Genomic DNA, 20,564 nt, shown 5'->3' with positions numbered 1-20,564 from the left:
TTTCGGATAGTAGAAAGACTAGGGGGCACTCCATGAAGTTAGCATGGGGCACATTTAAAACTAATCGGAGAAAGTTCTTTTTTACTCAACGCACAATTAAACTCTGGAATTTGTTGCCAGCGAATGTGGTTAGTGCAGTTAGTATAGCTGTGTTTAAAAAAGGATTGGATAAGTTCTTGGAGGAGAAGTCCATTACCTGCTATTAAGTTCACTTAGAGAATAGCCACTGCCATTAGCAATGGTTACATGGAATGGACTTAGTTTTTGGGTACTTGCCAGGTTCTTATGGCCTGGATTGGCCACTGTTGGAAACAGGATGCTGGGCTTGATGGACCCTTGGTCTGACCCAGTATGGCATTTTCTTATGTTCTTATGTTCTTATATATGTGGACCGGTTAAAAATGCCAACAAATGTCTCCCCCGCCCTGCCCTGACTTACCTGCCCCGCTTGTGAGGACTCCGCCACGAAAGGGCTGGTTGACCCCTAAACCCTGGCCAAAACCCGTACTCATTGCGCCGGAGGACACCTTGGAACCCATTTGCGTAAGCCATGAACTCACATCCTGAGTACCCCAGGACATAAATCTGTTTTCTTTCTTCTATCTCTAAACCTTTCATCGTAGTTCAACCACGACCAATCCTTGTACCCTTGCTAGCTGCTAGGATGCCGTCCAAATAAGACAACAGAGGACCATACTGCGAAGGATCCCAGTGTCCTATAACACTTGCAAGACGCAGGCTGGCCCGAATCCAATTGTGGGTATTTCTAGCGACCTTATGTTGCGTTCCCGGGAAACGATAAGTTCTGCCTTTCTTCCTCTTGCCTTGGCGTCCTTCCAGTAATTTAAAGATGTCAATAAATTTGCGATGCCATATCTTCTTTTCAAAAAGCTTGGCACTTCAGATCTGATGGTCTCCTGTCCACACAATTCCAACTCAGAAGGCTCTTTGCACCAGGTCCAGTCCCCCCCTTCCTGTCACTCACAGCTACCACCACCCTATCTGATACCCCACTACTGGATCTGTGATCTCCCACAGTAAACTCACCTGGGGTATTAAGCTCCCCCATTGCCGGACCCGCTGGCCCATCCTGGGCTGCAGAAGTCTGCGGCTCAGCTGAAGCTGCTGCACTCCGCCACCAGCAAAGAAAATCCATCTCCTCCCATTCCCTGAGACCATCCTGCCGTATGTCTCCCCACACTGCTTCCCCACTAGGAATCCACCCTCCCTTCTGCCGCTGTACCCAGACCCTCTGGGAGGGGCAGCCACTGAGGTCGCATCCAATCCATACCCCAACGCCAATCCCCCATACGCCTTCTCCCCACCCAGGTGCATCCCTGAAATCACCAAACGGTGCAAACCGATTGTCACCCGCCCAGAAGGAGGGGGTGATGCTGGGGGTCCTCCCTCCCAGTCCATGCACCGTCCTCGAAATCCACCCTCACCGACCAACCCCTGCGCACCCACATCCACTGCACTCCTCTTTCCCCTGGCCGAGCCCTGCTCAGCCAGCTGCACAGATGCAGCAGGTCCAGCATTTAAGCCCTCAGGCAGCCAAGGCGTGCTGCACAAGAGTTTCTCTCCTCGCAGAAGCCCCCTCCCCATCGGAGTCTCTACAGAGGAACGCCCCCGAGCCAGCCCCGCCCCCATCCCAGCACGAGAACGGCCGTGTGTGCCTCGGGCCGCCCCTCCCCTCACAGCAGAACGAGGCGACGAAATAAACTCAGAGCCAGCAGCCTGAGGGTGAGGCGCAGGCATATCTGTAGGTACAGGTACGGAAATATCGAAGAAGGGCGTCGCCACGTCCCCAGGAGGAAGAGGGGTAATCCCAGCACTCACCGAGGCCACAGGAACCACTGGAGCACTGCAGCCAGGAGGCAGCTCGGCTCCTCCCTCCTCACTGACGTAATCCCCAGCTATGGCTGCTTCCTTTGACTCCATGACAGGAACGGTAAGAGGGAAGGGAGGTAGAAGCAACCGGCAGAGAAGAAAAGAAACCAGGAATTACAGGAGGAGAAAAAGGATAAGAGTACTTACAATTATAACAGAAAATGAGAAGGAAAATTTAAACTCAGAACAACAACAAGCAGGGCAGACCCAGAAAGCGACCAAGCAGTTGCCAAGTCAGCCAGCAGCACGTGCTATCCTCCCCTTCCTTCTCCTTAACCCTTGCCTAACCAATTATCTGCTTCACTCACCGCCCTCCTTCTCCACCAACCCCACCCAGCTCATATCTTTACTGCCCGAAGGGGGCCTGCTTCCGTTGGGAGCCTGGCACCTTATTATCTTGGCCGACTGGACACACCGTCCAGTCGACCTCCCAAACTATGCATTGATGAGCCTGATAACAATGCTGGGCAAAATGCTAGAAGCTATTTGTAAAAACAAAATTATTGGCCATATAACTGGACTAGGCCTGGGGGAATTCTGCGCTTAATTCCCCCTCTGCACAGAATTGCCAAATTCTGCGCAGAAAATGGCAGAGGAGACCCTGGCATGCTGTGGAGTGCATCGTTTTCAGCGAAGATGAAGACACCCAGTGCACCGTTCGTGGCGGCCCCAGCGTGCCACAAATGGAGCACATGCACCATTGGTGGCGAACATGAAGGCCCCCACGTGTCTCGGGACGCATCCCACGTGTGGCAAAGATGAAGACCCCAGTGAGCATGAATGTATATAGAGAGGTGTGTGTGAGGAGGGGGTTGTGAGAGAGTGGAGGGGCAGGGGTGAGAAAGAGCAAGGGTGTGACCTGGAGGGTGAGAGAGAGAGCAGAGGGGTGTTTGAGTATGGGTGCTAGAGAGAGAAGGAGCCTATATGAGGAGATTGTGAATGAGTGTGTACATGTGTGAGAGCTTGGGAGCTGGTATGAATGAAAAAGGGATCCTGTGTATGTGAGGGTGCTGGCCTATGTGAAGGGATTGTGTATGTGTGAGAGAGAGCCTGTATGAAGGAGTGCGTGAGAGAGAGACATAGGTAGCCTGTGAGAGAGAAAGGGAGCTTGTGTGGGTGTGTATGCAAGAGAGAGGACCCTGTATGAGGGAATGTGTGTGTGCGAGAGAGTGAGGGAGCCTTTATGAGGGTGTGTGTATGTGTATTAGAGAGAGGGAGCATGTGTGTGAGAGAGGGAAGGACAGAGGGGAACCTGTGTTAGGGGCAGTCTGAGAAAGGGGTCAAACTCTGGGACTAGCGATAGAGTGGAAGGGGTTGAGCCAAGAGGTGGAGGGGAGAGATACTGGCAGGTGGAGAAGTTGGGACCTGAGAGGGCAAAGTGGCTAGGGGAGTAGGGAGAGAGAGTGGAAGGGACACTTACAGTGAATTTCTAGGGAAATTCTGCTCAAAATATTTAAAATTTCCTAGCGTGTACCCAGATGGACTCAGAACAAGTGGGTATAGTGTGCTTGTGCTAGCAGTTGGAGACGGATCTGACGTCAGCACATGCAGGAAGTGCAGACGCTCAGTAATTTCCGTCTCCAAAGCAGTTTGGAGCTACCTCACGCTCGCTGAGCGTGTTTCCAAATTCTATCGACTAAATTTGAGAGAAGAATCCTGTAGACGAGCCCCGCACTCCTGCGGTGATACCCTAGGGTCCCTCCCCCAGTTGAGTTTCCCGAGGTGACTTCCGTGGTCCCTCGGAGGTTAGAAGCCTCGGTCAGGTGGCCGAATCGCCGCAGGGATCTAGCCCCCGAGTGAGAAGGGCTCGGGCGCGGCTGAGAGGCGCCTCGGTCCCAATCCATTCGCGGTGAGGACTTGGCCCCCAAGCGAGACGAGTTCGGGCGCGGCCTAGAGGCAGCGGTAATTACCCTCTCCCCCCATAGTCGGAGACTGCCCGGGTCGCAGGCGGGAAGTGCCGAAGATCAGGTAAGGCGTATATCTTTTACCTTTGTTGGTCTCCGAGGAGCGAGGTCGCCATTTTGCCTGCCTGTTCACCGTCTGCCTTGTACCTTAACCAACGGTGGTGGGGCGCACACTGATAGGCGCATATTGATAGTCGCACGCTAACAGGCGCACATTGATAGGCGCACAGTATTAAGCCATGCGCTGATAGGCGCACGTTGATAAGTCACACATTGATAGGCGTACATTGTTAAGCGCACATTAATAAGCATGTAATTTCGGAAAGCATAGACGCGATGGAGCGTATGAGAGCCCATGCGTCCTCAGAGGCGGCACCTCCGGAATCAGGCATAAAAGCTCTAGGCCTTTGCTCTGCCTGCCACCTGAGAACTACACAGAGTGAGGAAGCAGACTCCCCTATGTGCCCAATGTGAAGAGGCCCTGGGAGTTCCCGGCCAGGGACGGTCTCAGCCCAGGTTACTTGCCAGTTCCTCAGGGAACACTCCGGATCCGGCCGGCCGAGCTGAGCAGCCGGGAAACCCGAGAGACCTGGTTCCCCTAAGGGTAGAACCTGCTTCGCTCTCCTGGGTGGAATTGTTCAAGGGGATTCACGCCTTTGTCCAGATGCAATCTGATCCCCGGATGGGCCCATATACTCCGGATGATCCTGCCCCTGGGCCTTCTACGTCTAGGCACGGGCACCCGCCTCCTGGAAGCCCCACTTATGGGGATGCGGATTACTCCGAGGACGAAGGCGAGCTCCCCGAGGAGGGAGAACTTCCCTCGGGGATAGAGCCGTATCGAACCATGAGACGCTTCTTTCCTAAGGAGGATCTCCCAGACCTGGTCTCTCAATGCCTGTCGGAGCTGGCTATCCCAGGCCAAGGCACCCCGGGGGAACCTAGAATGAACCCCCTGCTAGAGGGCCTTCGTCAAACGGCCCACCATTTTCCCCTCCTACAAGCAGCATAACAGCTAATCGATCTGGAGTGGAATGCGCCGGAGACCTCATTCAAAGGGGGTCGGGCCTTGTCTGGCATGTACCCCCTGGACCCGGCAACCAAGGAGCTGCTGGCGTGCCCTAAGGTAGACGCCATAGTTAGCGCAATTGTGAAGCACACCACCATTCCGGTGGAGGGAGGGGCGGCCCTCAAGGATACGCATGACCGACGCTTGGACGCCATCCTGAAACAGATCTTTGAGGTAGCAACCATGTCCCTACGAATTGCGGCCTGCTGCACAGTGGTGACGCGTTCCTGTTTATCACAAGTCAGGAACAACGCCCCAGGAGAAGACATGGAATCAGCTCTCTCGTTCCTCACTGACGCTGCCTCCGATTTAATTCGTACGGCAGCCAAGGGAGTATCATCCTCAGTCGCAGCCAGGAGACAGCTCTGGCTAAGAAATTGGTCGGCGGACTCTTCTTCCAAGACTCGCCTTACGAGAATGCCCTTTAAGGGATCCCTCCTGTTCGGCAGCGACCTAGAGACACTGGCTAACAGATGGGGCGCCTCTCCATTACCCCGTCTTCCAGAAGACAGGTCAAGGAGGAACCAACGTACTTTTCATAGACCATCCAGAGGTAGAAGCTCCCAACGCTTCCATCCTTACAGGAATAACTATCAAGCACCTCGTTCTCAGGCCAGGAATCAGTCCTTTCGGACCAGACACAACAAGAGGGGAACCGGCTCAGGTTCAGGTCCTGGCCGCACCCCACAATGAGAATCAGCCGACCCATCCAGGGGAGGTAGCCATAGGGGGCAGGCTAGCCCTATTCTACCACAGATGGGTCGAGATTACTTCAGACCAGTGGGTCCTCGCCATTATCTGAGAAGGGTATTACCTGGATTTCCTTCGCATCCCTCCAGACAGGTTTGTGGAATCTCCATGTTCACCCCTCAAGAGAGCGGCACTGGAAACTACCTTGCTGAGGCTACTGTCCCTAAAGGCCATACTCCCAGTGCCTGCCTGGGAGATAAATTCTGGGCACTATTCCATTTATTTCATCGTACCCAAGAAAGAGAGCACTTTCAGGCCCGTTCTGGACCTCAAGTCAGTCAACCAATACTTAAGGGTTCCGAGATTTCGCATGGAAACCCTGCAGTCCGTCAGAAGCGCAGTACAGCCAGGAGAATTTCTCATGTACCTGGACCTGTCCGAGGCCTACCTGCATATCCCAGTTCATCGGGATCACCAGCGCTACTTGCGCTTCAAAGTCCTGAAGCAGCACTTCCAGTTCCGGGCTTTACCTTTCGGGTTAGCCACTGCGCCGCGGAACTTTACCAAGGTGATAGTAGTGGTGGCGGCGGCGGCACTCAGGAAGGAAGGAATCCTTGTCCATCCCTACCTGGACGATTGGCTGATCAGCAACCAACAGAGTTGTGTCTCTTCTGGAAAGCCTAGGATGGGTGGTCAACCCAAACAAGAGTTCCCTACAGCCTTCCCAGTAACTGGAATACCTAGGAGTCCGATTCGACACCCAGGCAGACAGTCAGCCTGACGTCCAAGAGGAGATCAAAACTCCAGGATCGTCTACGAACCCTGCTGAGCGCCACTCGACCCACAGCTTGGGATTACCTGCAGGTCCTCGGTCTAATGGCATCCACTCTGGAAGTGGTACCATGGGCACGTGCCCATATGAGACAGTTACAACGCTCCCTCCTCTCTCAATAGAGCCCACGATTACAGAACTACACTGTGCATCTCCCTCTACTGGCCAGAGTGCGGAACCAGCTACGGTGGTGGTTACGGCCCGGCCACACGAGCCGGGGGTCAAAGATGTCCTCCCCAACTTGGACCCTGATCACTACAGATGCCAGCCTGAGCGGATGGGGAGCACACTGCGAAGAGCTCACCGCCCAAGGACGGTGGAACAGAGAAGAGTCGGGGTGGAACATCAACCGACTAGAGGCGCGGGCAGTCCGGTTAGCCTGCCTACGATTTGCCCACAGGCTCCGAAACAGAGCAGTCAGAGTGATGTCGGATAACGCCACCACGGTGGCATACATCAACCGGCAGGGCAGAACCAGAAGCCAACAGGTATCCTTAGAAATAGCCCCCCTGATGGCCTGGGCGGAAGCAAATCTCCAGGACATCTCCGCCGTCCACATTGCCGGGAAGGACAACACCACGGCAGACTTCCTCAGCAGAGAAAGCTTAAATCCGGGGGAATGGCAACTGTCCCCCACAGCCTTCCAGATGATTGTGGACTGATGGGGGACTCCGGGCATGGACCTACTAGCAAACAGGTCCAACGCTCAAGTACCCAGGTACTTCAGTCGCAGGCGAGATCCGTTGTCCCACGGGATCGACGCACTGGTTCAGCTGTGGCCTCAGGGGATCCTGCTATATGCCTTTCCTCCATGGCCCCTGTTGGGTGCCATTCTACACAAGATTCAGCGGCACAGAGGCCTAGTTCTTCTAGTGGCCCAGGACTGGCCAAGAAGACCCTGGTACGCGAACATGAGAAGACTACTGGCAGGGGAGCCTCTAACCCTGCCCCCTCTCAGGGACCTGCTGCAGCAAGGTCCCATCCTCCACGAGGATCCAGCTCAATTCTCTCTTACGGTCTGGCCATTGAGAGGGCTCGACTGAAGAAGAGGGGATACTCGGGGGCGGTAATAGATACACTCCTCCGAGCACGCAAGTTCTCCACATCACTAACGTATATAAGGATCTGGAGAGTATTTGAAGCTTGGTGCGAAACTCGCAGCACCAATCCACATGCAGCGAAGATTCCCATCATTTTGGATTTCCTGCAAGATGGACTTCAGAAGGGTCTGTCCCTCAATTCAATCAAGGTCCAGGTAGCAGCGCTATCCTGCTACGGCCCCAGGAGTGACAGCAACAGCATTGCCACACACCCAGACGTTTCACGTTTCCTGAAGGGAGTCAAACACATTCGTCCGCCACTGAAGTGGCCAGTGCCCCTGTGGAACCTTCACCTAGTTTTGGAATTCCTAGCGGGATCCACCTTCAGACCCCTCCGGGGCCTGTCTCTTCAGTTTACTAACCTTGAAGATGGTGTTCTTACTGGCGGTATGCTCGGCACGCCGCATCTCTGAGCTACAAGCACTGTCCTGCAGGGATCCATTTCTCAGAATCACCCCAGGGACTATCCATCTTTGCACGGTTCCCTCCTTCTTACCCAAAGTAGTCTCACACTTCCACCTCAACCAATCCATTTCCTTACCAACCACGGAAGGGTTGGAGAAGTCTGAGGATGGTCGAATACTGCGCCATCTCGACATCGGCAGGATACTGTCCAGATATCTGGCAATGTCGGAAGCGGTACGAAAGACGGACCACCTGTTCGTCCTTCACAATGGGAAGAAGCAGCTTCACGGGCAACTATTGCCCGCTGGATCAAAGAAGTTATAACGGCGGCCTACGTAGAAGCGGGGAAACTACCACCTCTACGGGTCAAGGCCCACTCTACCAGAGCACAAGCGGCCTCATGGGCAGAAACTAGAATGCTGTCACCTGCCGAGATATGTAAGGCAGCAACATGGTCCTCCATCCATACCTTCTCCAGATTCTACCGTCTGGACGTTCAGGCCAGAGAGGACTCCGCAGTCGCAAGGGCAGTTCTAAGCGCACCTCGGGCAGCCTCCCACCCAGTCCTGGAGTAGCTTTTATACATCCCACTTGTTCTGAGTCCATCTGGCTACACGCTAGGAAATGTTGAGATTACTTACCTGATAATCTCGTTTTCCTTAGTGTAGACAGATGGACTCAGCATCCCGCCCGGCTGCCGACATACATGGGAATTCACCGATCCAAGGTAAGCCATGTTTTCCTTACATAGGGCATCCACCCTGCCGGGTGTCGACGCCTTCCGGTTGAGAACACTGGCGTTCTCCAGCTACTGTCAATCGGTCAGGTCAATCATATCAAGTTGATCAATCAGTCAGTCATACATATATACAGAAAGCTTTGCAAGAAAGATTACTGAGCGTCTGCACTTCCTGCAGGGGTATATTGTACCACGTGCTGACGTCAGATCCGTCTCCAACTGCTAGCACGAGCACACTATACCCACTTGTTCTGAGTCCATCTGTCTACACTAAGGAAAACGAGATTATCAGGTAAGTAATCTCTCCATTCTGCATCTCTTAACAAATAACTTTTTTCTGTATTTAAAATGTAATTACTTAAGGACCGTCATATAAATTGTGTTATTTTGACCAATATAAAGTTTGCAGAATTTTAAGTTTTTGTGCACAGAATTTATATTTTTTTATGTGCAGAATTTTAAATGTTTTTGCGCAGAATTCCCCCAGGACATGGCTTAATGGAGATGAGCCAACATAGTTTTATCAATCTATTACATTTTTTGACAGTTTAATAAACATTTGGTTAAGGTGAGCTGCTCTATATTGCATCTGGAGTTTCATTTGACAGTCTCTAGAAATTAAAAAGAAATGGGATAGGAGCAGTTTCCTGTTGTGGATTGGTAATTGTTTAAAAAAAAATAGGAAACAGAGATTAGGACTAAATAGTCACTTTTCTTAGTGGAGGATGCTCCAGAGATCTGTCCTGGAATTGGTTTAATAGTCATAAATAATCTGGAAACGAGAGCAGTGAGTGAGGTGATAACATTTCCAAGTGGTATACAATTATTTATAGGTGTTAAAACACAAGCACATTGTGAGGAACTACATAAGGATTTTGAAGACAGGGGGGCTGGACATATAAATGGCAGATTAAATTTAATGGGGACAAGTGCAAAGTGATGCATATAGAGGAAAACAATCCTAAGTGTAGGTACACAATGCTGGCTTCCAAATTAGGAGCTGCCACCCAGGAAAAGGATTTTGGACTCATTGTAGACAACATATTGATATCCTCAGCTCGGTGTGCATCTGTCATAAAAACAAATACAATTTTAGGAATAAGGAATGGAAAATAAAACAGAGATTATCATAATGCCTTTATTTTAAGCATTTGGGGCTGGATTTTAAAACATAGGCGCATGGCGTACATTTGTGCGCATTACCCGGAGTGCACAAATGTACGCCCGATTTTATTTCGGGTCGGTGCGTGCAAGGGGGTGCACTCTAGTGCACTTTGCATGCGCCGAGCCCTCAGAGAGACCAGCTGGTTTTACCCGTTCCGTCCCCCAGCCCGGAACCCCCCCCCAGTACCTTTGTTGTGGAAGTTACGCCCAAGTCCTCGGCCACGCCTCCCACCTCGCCCCCGTCCTGCCCATTCAAAAAAGCCCTGGGACTTACACACATAGGCTTTTAAAATCTGCTCCTAATTTTATAATTGTATTGATATATGTGGTGCAATGTTCACGTCTGGTTCCCTATCTCTAAATAGTACAGAGAGAGGCAACAGAAATGATAAAAGGAAATGCAGTGGCTCCCTTAATAAGACAGGATTAGAGCTCTTCAGCTTGGAGAAGAGGCAACTAGGAAGAGGATATGATAGAGGTTTCTAAAATCATGAGGAGGTGGAACAGGTAAATAGGGAACAGTTATTTACTCTTTCAAATAATGTTAAGGCTAGGGGGAAACTAACCAGCAGACTTAAAACAAATCAAAGAGTATTTTTTCACCCATCATACAATCAAGCTGTGGAATTTTTTTGCTGGAGGACATGGTGAAGGCATCTAGCATAGCTGGGTTTAAAAGAGCTTTGGAGAAGTTCCTGGAGGAAATATTCATAGACCATTATTAGCCAGGCAGAGTTAGGAAGCCACTGCTTATCCAGGGGATTGAACAACAAGGAATGATCTGCTGGGTACTTCCTAGTGACCGGGACAGACAGGATGCTGGGCTCAATGGTCTTTGGTCTGACTCAGAATGGCTCAAGATTTTGGGAAGACTGTTTTAAAATTCAGTTCTATAAAGTAGCAAATATCTCGTATGTTGTGGACTGCTTCTCTGCCAATTGATATGTTTTCACTCGCTGTAGATGATTCACACATCACTAAAGAGAAATCATGGCTCACGAATAGAAAAACTGTCTCTAAAATAAAAGGCAGAAATCAAACAGATGGAAATTGATAGCATAAAAGCTTATAAAATGGGGCTCTCATTTAATTTATATCTGGTGTTATTCAAAATATCCAAATGTCTAATCATAGACCTCAAAAAGAAAAAAAGGAATATACAGCTCAAAATCTAAAAAAAACCCCAAAACTTAAAATCCCCTTTCTTTTTTACTTATGATTTATTTCACATGAGAGGATGTATAATAATGATTGAAGGGCTCAGACCATATGCAACACAGAAAAATAAACACTTTTTTTTTTTTTTTGTATCTTGATGAGATTTTCACAGCTTTTTCCAGGGTAGGAAAGCCACCACTTGTCGCTGGGAATGGACATCAAGAAACTTTTGGAGCCTGCCGGGTACTTACTAGAGATCCGGACTGGCCGCTGTTAGAGACAGGATACAGGGTTTAATAAATCTTTGGTCTGACCTAGCATGATGCTGCTTCTATTTATTAATCAAGTGTTCCCTGTACGTACCTGGATCAGTCCAGACAGTGGGTTATGTCCCCAATCCAGCAGATGGAGTCAGCCAAAGCCTTGAGGGGGCGTCACCATGAGTGCTACTACCCCCTCCGCAGGAGTTCAGTATCTTCTGACTCCAGCAGATGCGAGTAGTGAATCCGGGTTGCTCCCGATTACTCAGGCATTTCTTGTATTTCTTCTCTGATTTGGTTTTTCTCTCTGCCTACTTCTTTTTTGGATCAAGTTTGTTACAAAAAAAAAAAAAAAAAGTTAGAGGGCTCTAATTGGGAGGCGTGGCTTCCCTCAGGGTTTTGTTTTGCTCTCTTCTTCTTCTCTCCTTGCGAGCGGGGTAAGTGAGTGTCGTTTTCCTTTACTTTTCTCCTTGCTTGCAGCTGATCTTCGACGGAGGGGCTCGCGGAGGCCTGTAGGACTGGCCCCTCCGCGTTTCTCTCCCTTGCCCGCGGCCATTTTCGCGGCTCCTCGTGGGCTGCAGAGGCAGGCAGGGAGAGCGGCGTCGGCGGGTACGCGCGGCCAGGAGGCCCCCCCGCGGTGCCGTTTTGCTTCCTCTTCGGGTTGTGCGGCCAGGAGGCCCCCCCGCGGCGCCGTTTTTCTTCTTCCTATTCGGGTTGTGCAGGCCGTCGGGCCCCCTCCCGCAGCGGCGCTCCCGTTCTCGGCCCCCCCCGAGGCTCTGCCGGGTGGTTTAATCTGCCGGCCCTGTTTCCTTCTCAGCTCCGATGCCGCGGCCAGAGCGCTGCTCTGCTTGCGGCGAGCTGGGATCGCGGATTTCGAGGGAGGGCATCTGTGCGAGGTGTCTCCCCGGGGGGGAGGGCACCTTGCGGCCCCTCATCGATTTCCCGCGTCTAACAGGTTTGCCCGGGCGGCGGGGGCCGGCCCCTCCCCCATTCTTGGCGGGAACGGCGGCCATTTTACACTCTGCACCCCCTGAAGGGGAACAGACGGCGCTTGGGACCGGGGATGGGGGGGAGTCCCCGCCACATTTACTCCCGGAACCGGACCTGGAGGCAGTCCCGCCGGGGGCCCCCCCCTCGGAGCCCCCCTCCGGTAGACAAGGGCTTTCCCCAGAGTTTATCCTTTTGCTGCACACGGCATATCTGCAGAGCCTTGAGCCTCCCACGGGACCTCCCCCACACAAGATACCGCGGCCCTCCCTACCTGTGGGGGCCCCTCTGCCCCCCCCGGCCCCCCCCGCTCCGGCGGGTGTGGGGGCCCCCTTCCCCCCCGCTCGCGCCCGGCTCCCGGGGAGCTCGGGGACTGCGGGCACAGGACCAGGTTCCCCTGGATCGGATCCGGCAGACCCGGGTCAAGGGGATTCCACTTCAGAAGGTGATGATCCGCACACGCTGCGTCTGTTCCAGAGGGAAGAGCTGGAGGACCTCCTGCCACAGGTTATTAAGGAGTTGGACCTCGATCCACCACCGGAGCCGCCCGCGCCCGTAGCGCCCGCTGTGGTCACTTCCTCAAGGAAGGGGGATCCGGTCTTGGCAGCCCGGAGGCCGAGGGCTCGGGCTTTTCCCATTCATGATTCTTTCCTTCAGCTTCTCACCGGGGAGTGGGATGCCCCGGAAGCTTCCTTCAAGGGCAGCCGGACCATGGAGCGGCTCTACCCGCTGCCGGACGATTTTCTCGATCTCATCAAGGTACCGAAAGTGGACTCCGCGGTGACAGCGGTCACGAAGAGGACTACCATCCCAGTGACAGGGGGTGCGGCCTTACGAGACGCACAAGATCGCAAGTTGGAAGTCTTCCTCAAGCGGGTCTTCGAGGTCTCCGCGGTAGGATTGCGGGCTGTGATGTGTAGCTCGCTGGTCCAGCGGGCCAGCCTTCTCTGGGTTCAACAACTGCTCACCTCTCAGGTCCTACCGGCCGGGGAGGCCGCCCAGGCGGATAGACTGGAAGCGGCGGTTGCATATGGGGCTGACGCCTCCTATGACCTGTTTCGGGTCCTCGCCCGCTCCATGGCCTCGGTGGTAGCGGCACGGCGCCTCCTATGGCTTCGCAACTGGGCGGCGGACACATCCTCCCAAGTCGAGCCTGGGCTCCCTGCCATTCAGGGGCAAGTTCCTGTTCGGGGAGGACTTGGATCAAATCATCAAGACGCTGGGGGAAAATGCGGTTCATCGCCTGCCGGAAGACAGGTATCGCTCCACCAGGGTTTTTCCGTCCTCGCGGACCAGAGCCAGGGCGCAACGGCGCTACCGGAACTACAGACCGGCGGCAACCAGGCCCTCTGCCCCCAGGTCTCAGCCCTGGTCTCGCTCCTTTCGCGGGCGCCGCCCCGCGCGTCCCGCCCCCGCAGCTGGGCAACCCCCTCCCAAGTCCTCGCAATGATGTTCAGCTCGCCCACTCCGCCGTCCCCAGGATCGGGGGGCGACTGGCGTTCTTCTACGAGGAGTGGGCGCGAATCACCTCGGATCAGTGGGTTTTGGACACCATCGGACAAGGTTACGCGTTGGAGTTTGTCCGCGCTCCAAAGGGACGGTTCATATTCTCCCCTTGCGGCTCGGACACCAAGCGACAGGCGGTGCAGTTGACCCTGGACAGACTTTGGGAGATAGGCGCCATTGCGCCCGTGCCCTTCGGAGAGGTGGGCTCGGGCCATTATTCCATCTACTTCGTGGTGCCAAAGAAGGACGGTTCCTACCGGCCCATTCTGGACTTGAAGGAAGTCAACAAATCACTCCGGGTGGTTCGGTTCCGCATGGAAACGCTGCGGTCCGTGATCGCGGCGGTGCATCGCGGGGAATTCCTGGCCTCCTTGGACCTGACGGAGGCCTACCTCCACATCCCCATTCGCCGGGAGCATCATTGTCTGCTACGGTTCAAGATCCTGGATCAACATTTCCAGTTCGTGGCTCTCCCGTTCGGGCTGGCAACGGCTCCGCGCACTTTCACCAAGATCATGGTGGTGGTAGCGGCTGCCTTGCGGAAGGAGGGGATCCTAGTTCATCCTTACCTGGACGATTGGCTCATTCGAGCGAAGTCTTTTCGGCATGGACAGGAGGCCGTGGCCAGAGTCATAGAGTTTCTACAGTCCCTAGGATGGGTGGTGAACTTTTCCAAGAGCTCCCTGGTGCCCTCGCAGCGCTTGGATTTCCTGGGGGCGACCTTCGACACCCGTGTGGGCGCGGTTTTTCTACGTCAGGACAAGGCGCAAGCCCTGCGGGAACACATACAACGGTTTTCTGCGTTATCGGTTCCCACCTCCTGGGACTACCTGCAGCTCCTAGGGGTGATGGGTTCCACCATCGACATGGTCCCTTGGGCATTTGCGCACCTCAGGCCTCTACAGAGAGCGCTTCTATCCCGCTGGAAGCCGCTTTCGCAGGACTACCAGGTGCTCCTTCCCCTGCCGCTGTTTGCCCGGAACAGTCTGACCTGGTGGATGAATCCGGAGAATTTGGCCCGCGGCGTGTCTCTCGATCTGCCAAATTGGGTCGTGGTAACCACCGACGCCAGTCTCGTAGGCTGGGGAGCGGTCTGCGACCGCAGCGCCACGCAAGGAACGTGGTCCGCGGAGGAATCAAAATGGTCCATCAATCTCCTGGAGACCAGAGCGGTCAGATTAGCTCTCCAGCACTTCCTGCCTCTCCTCCAGAACCGGGAGGTCAGGATCTTATCGGACAATGCGACGACGGTGGCCTATATCAACCGACAGGGCGGCACTCGCAGTCCGCAGGTCGCGCTCGAAACAGAGATGCTGATGCAGTGGGCGGAGCGGCATCTGGCCCGCCTGGCGGCCTCACACATCGCGGGCGTGGACAACATACAGGCCGATTACCTCAGCCGTCAGCTCTTGGACCCCGGGGAATGGTCCCTCTCCGACGAGGCGATGCAGCTGCTCGTTCGGCGGTGGGGACCCCCCCATCTCGACCTCATGGCGTCCGCACGAAACACCAAGGCTCCCCGGTTCTTCAGCCGCCGGAGAGAGCGGGGAGCGGAGGGCGTGGACGCTCTCGTACTCCCGTGGCCGGCCAACCTGCTCCTTTACGCGTTCCCGCCGTGGCCACTTGTGGGAAGACTACTCCGCCGGGTAGAGGTCCACCAGGGACCGGTGATCTTCGTCGCCCCGGAGTGGCCAAGACGACCTTGGTTTGCGGACCTGATCCATCTGGTGATCGACGGACCCATCCGTCTGGGACATCTCCCCCGCCTCCTTCACCAAGGCCCGGTATTTTTCGACCAGGCAGAACTCTTCTGTCTTGCGGCCTGGCTTTTGAGAGGCGCCGCCTCCGGCGCCGGGGCTACCAGGAGGCGGTAGTCTCAACACTGCTGCGTTCTCGGAAGACTTCGACGTCGGTAGCCTATGTGCGAGTCTGGAAGGTGTTCGAGCTGTGGTGTGCCGGCCTGAACACGAGTCCCTCTGAGGCTTCGGTTCCTCAGATCCTTCAGTTCCTGCAAGCAGGGGTGGACAAGGGGCTTGCCTACAACTCTCTCCGGGTTCAGGTGGCCGCCCTTGGCTCGCTCCTGCGAGACGGGGGTTCCCTGCTACAACACCCGGATATTCTCCGTTTCCTCAAAGGGGTCCAACACATGCGACCTCCGGTGCGGAATCCTTGTCCCTCCTGGAGTCTCAACCTGGTGCTACGGGCCATGTCGGGACCTCCGTTTGAACCACTGCGGAATGCGACAATCAAGGATCTCACTCTCAAGGCGGTGTTTCTGGTGGCCATCTGCTCCGCTCGGCGCATCTCGGAGCTGCAGGCCCTGTCGTGCAGGGAACCCTACCTCCGATTCTCGGATTCCGGGGTTTCGATTCGCACTGTTCCCTCCTTTCTCCCGAAGGTGGTGTCCGCGTTCCATGTGAATCAGACGGTGGAGCTTCCTTCCTTCTCCGCTTCGGAACCGATGTCTCTCCGGCTTCTGGACGTCAAGCGCACCCTGCACCGCTATCTGGAGGCTACGAATGATTTCAGGACTTCTGACCATCTCTTCGTCCTCTGGTCCGGCCCTCGGAAGGGAGCTCAGGCCTCGAAGACGACCATTGCCAGATGGTTGAAGGCCGGCATTGCCGCTTCCTACATTGGGGTGGGGCGGACTCCCCCGCCCGGTATTGTTGCGCATTCTACACGCTCTCAGGCGTCCTCTTGGGCGGAGACCCGCTCGGTCTCCTCTCAAGAAATCTGTAGAGCAGCCACCTGGAAATCGTTACACACGTTCTCCAGACACTATCGTCTTCACCTCGCTTCCTCGGTCTTTGGACACTTTGGTGAGCAGGTTCTACGAGCAGGTCTCGCAGGACCCCACCCGGTTTAGGGACGCTTGGGTACATCCCACTGTCTGGACTGATCCAGGTACGTACAGGGAAAAGAAAATTATTCCTTACCTGCTAATTTTCGTTCCTGTAGTACCATGGATCAGTCCAGACGCCCACCGCATTTGGGTCCTACTCCTGCTCGACGGGGTTTTTCCTCTACGGGACGGTAGTATTTTCTGTCTCTCCGATTGCTCAGTTCTTACCTGTTTGTCACTGTTCCGTTTTGGGGGTTGACACGCTGACCTTTTGTCCTCCCACCCGTTGGTGGGAAGGGCTCGGTTTTGTTGCCTACGTTCTACGGCTGATTGTTGCCGCTCATTAAACTTGATCCAATTTGGGGGTTCTTGTTTTACTCGGGCTTGGATATTCTCGATACTGAACTCCTGCAGAGGGGGTAGTAGCACTCATGGTGACGCCCCCTCAAGGCTTTGGCTGACTCCATCTGCTGGATTGGGGACATAACCCACTGTCTGGACTGATCCATGGTACTACAGGAACGAAAATTAGCAGGTAAGGAATAATTTTCTTTTGTCCCTGATTACCCCATAAGTATGGTCTGTTTTTCTCTACTCTTAGGATAACAATCTTTAAAACAAAAAAATGATTGATAATGATGAAGATGAGGACTTGAGAATAAATGCTACTGGACATGTGCAAAACCTTATATCTTCTCCAGAAGAATTGCTGAGAGCAGGCAAAGATAAGGCCAAGCACATGAGCTCAGGTTCTCCACAGGATGAAGCCCTTGGAAGCAAATGTGCTTTTGGTGATGGTTTCTCCAATTCTATTACCTTATTGCCTGCTACATCATGCACTGATTTACAGGACCTAGACAGGTGAGAGATTTTCTTCCTGTTTTGTGCTAATAACATTTTATAATCGCTACATGTAGATCATCTTTATAAAGCTTCATTGCTATATGCATTGCTAATTGGCTATAGTATAATTGGTTTATGCAGCATTTAAATACCCTGCTTGGAATTGTCACACAGCATGAAGGCTCAGCGTTAGCAGAAGATTGGGTCCACTGTTCCTGGAATTCATGGTAGGTTCATGACAAGTTGCCCATAAGCATGCTGAGACCCCCCTGCTCTCGTCAAATATGTTCTTTGGCCTGAAAGAGCCAATGTAGATTTCCCCCCAAAGCTGTTGAGATTTCTGTAAGGGCCCAGTAGTTCCTGACCACGCGAATCTCCCTCTAACATTGCTTTCACTGGCATGCAGGTTTCTTACCGGTTTGCTATCAAAAAGCAGTGGTCTCAGTTTCCATTCAAAGGCTCTTGGTTTTTGGCTTCCTTGTTTGGAAGGCTCCCTTGCTACTTGTCAGACCTTCCCTCTTCCTAAAAAGATTTTCTGGCCTTGCTTATTTTATTTTATTACGTAATAATCAGGGCTGGAAATACTCTGGCTGCTCAGGCGACTAAACCTTTATTTCTGGTATTTGCCAGCAGCCTCTCGACAATAGAGTGTCCAGCGCTGGCTCCAGAGAGAAAGCAGCTGTGGCCCGGTGAGGGCTGCAAGGTGAGTTTTAGATGGAAAGGGAAGCAGGGATTTGGGAGAAATGTGGGCAAGAAACAGAAGGGAAAAGCGAGCAAGAGCCTGAGAAAAGGACAGGAATATGAAGTTATTGGTGGATAAGGAGCTTAAAGCAGCCAAAAGAAAAGAAACCCCTAAAAGCAAAGTCCCTTGTCCCCCCCCCCCGCAAAAAGAAGCAAGAGCTAAAGAAAAAAACCACAAGTCAAAAAAACAGGAGCAGACTAGGCAAATGTAAAAAAGTAAGTAGAAAAAAAACAGAAGAAAACAAAACAAAGTAATGGAGTCACTGTTGAAAGAGAGAATAGTGAACTATCTACAGTCGGGAGAATTGATGGACCAGAGGCAGCATGGATTCACCAGAGGAAGATCTTGTCAGACAAATCTGATTGACTTTTTTGACTGGGTAACCAAGGAATTGGATCAAGGAAGAGCGCTCGATGTCATCTACTTGGACTTCAGCAAAGCTTTTGATACGGTTCCGCACAGGAGTCTGGTGAATAAAACGAGAAGCTTAGGAGTGAGTGCCGAGGTGGTGACCTGGATTGCAAATTGGTTGACGGACAGAAGACAATGTGTGATGGTAAATGGAACCTTCTCTGAAGAGAGAGCGGTTTTAAGTGGTGTACCGCAAGGATCGGTGTTGGGACCGGTCCTGTTCAATATCTTTGTGAGCGACATTGCGGAAGGGATAGAAGGTAAGGTTTGTCTTTTTGCGGATGACACTAAGATCTGCAACAGAGTGGACACGCCGGAAGGAGTGGAGAGAATGAGACGAGATCTAAGGAAACTGGAAGAGTGGTCGAAGATATGGCAGCTGAGATTCAATGCCAAGAAGTGCAAAGTCATGCATATGGGGAGTGGAAATCCGAATGAACTGTATTCGATGGGGGGGGGAAGGCTGATGTGCACGGAGCAGGAGAGGGACCTTGGGGTGATGGTGTCTAATGATCTGAAGTCGGCGAAACAATGCGACAAGGCGATAGCTAAAGCCAGAAGAATGCTGGGCTGCATAGAGAGAGGAATATCGAGTAAGAAAAGGGAAGTGATTATTCCCTTGTACAGGTCCTTGGTGAGGCCTCACCTGGAGTACTGTGTTCAGTTCTGGAGACCGTATCTTCAAAGAGACAAAGACAAGATGGAGGCGGTACAGAGAAGGGTGACCAGGAAGGTGGAGGATCTTCATCGGATGACGTACGAGGAGAGATTGAAGAATCTAAATATGTACACCCTGGAGGAAAGGAGGAGCAGAGGTGATATGATACAGACTTTCAGATACTTGAAAGGTGTTAATGATCCAAAGACAACGACAAACCTTTTCCGTAGGAAAAAAATCAGCAGAACCAGGGGTCACGATTTGAAGCTCCAGGGAGGAAGATTCAGAACCAATGTCAGGAAGTATTTCTTCACGGAGAGGGTGGTGGATGCCTGGAATGCCCTTCCGGAGGATGTGGTGAAGACCAGAACTGTGAAGGACTTCAAAGGGGCGTGGGATAAACACTGTGGATCCATAAAGTCAAGAGGCCGCCAATGAAGAGTGGGTGACTCGCCAGAATGATGGCTGCTGCCTGGAGACAATACCCTTATTAAATAAACATACACATGCTTACTGTGACTCCAACATCGCTCTAAGCTTCAACAGCAAGAGGAAATGTGGAAAAAAGGATTCACACTCACAAAGAGGGGAGTAGCTGGCTTGTTACGGCGGTTACTACCCCAACATCACTCTAAGCTTCAACAGCAAGAGGAAATGTGGAAAAAAGGATTCACACTCACAAAGAGGGGAGTAGCTGGCTTGTTACGGCGGTTACTACCCCAACATCGCTCTAAGCTTCAACAGCAAGAGGAAATGTGGAAAAAAGGATTCACACTCACAAAGAGGGGAGTAGCTGGCTTGTTACGGCGGTTACTACCCCAACATCGCTCTAAGCTTCAACAGCAAGAGGAAATGTGGAAAAAAGGATTCGCACTCACAAAGAAGGGAGTAGCTGGCTTGTTACGGCGGTTACTACCCCAAATCAAATAAGCCTGATACTTCACTTTCAATGCATATACAGCATAGTTCTCTGCTTCAACGGCAAGGGAGAAGAAAAAACTGATACTTCACACATCCAGCAGAGCTCTCTGCTTCAACGGCAGGGGAGAAGAAAAGAGGGTTCGCACTCACAAAGTGGGGAGTAGCTGGCTTGTTACGGCGGTTACTACCCCAAACCAAATGTGCCTGATACTTCACTTTCGATGCATATCCAGCATGGCTCTCTGCTTCAACAGCATGGGGAGAAGACTGATACTTCACGCATATCCAGCATAGCTCTCTGCTTCAACGGCAGTGGAGAAAAAAAGAAAACTGATACTTCATACATATCCAGCATAGCTCCCTGCTTCAACGGCAGGGGAGAAGAAAAACAACCAATAAGGGCTGTATAACATAGTCTGGGTAAAACAAATAAGCATGGG

The 20,564-nt window shown here is 52.7% G+C and overlaps 1 protein-coding gene across 2 annotated transcripts in view; it reads left to right on the top strand.

The window, feature by feature from the left end:
* The first annotated feature begins 1,638 nt into the window (after positions 1-1,638).
* Positions 1,639-20,564, top strand: part of TAF1D (TATA-box binding protein associated factor, RNA polymerase I subunit D) — a 36,369-nt gene continuing 17,443 nt past the window's right edge. The window contains exons 1-2 of one of the 2 annotated variants that reach the window (XR_003858257.1): positions 1,639-1,951; positions 17,151-17,410. Coding sequence is in view for 1 of the 2 variants with exons in the window: in XM_029613030.1 (XP_029468890.1) it covers positions 17,175-17,410 (236 nt within the window). In the remaining variant the exon portion in view is untranslated. The remainder of the gene's footprint in view (positions 1,952-17,150; positions 17,411-20,564) is intronic. The other variant, XM_029613030.1, reaches the window with a different exon arrangement.

This window comes from Rhinatrema bivittatum, chromosome 8, assembly GCF_901001135.1.
Source record: "Rhinatrema bivittatum chromosome 8, aRhiBiv1.1, whole genome shotgun sequence".
Classification (NCBI taxonomy): Eukaryota; Metazoa; Chordata; class Amphibia; order Gymnophiona; family Rhinatrematidae; genus Rhinatrema; species Rhinatrema bivittatum.
Note: the sequence above shows the minus strand (reverse complement) of the source record. Positions and strands in the feature narration are given on the sequence as shown.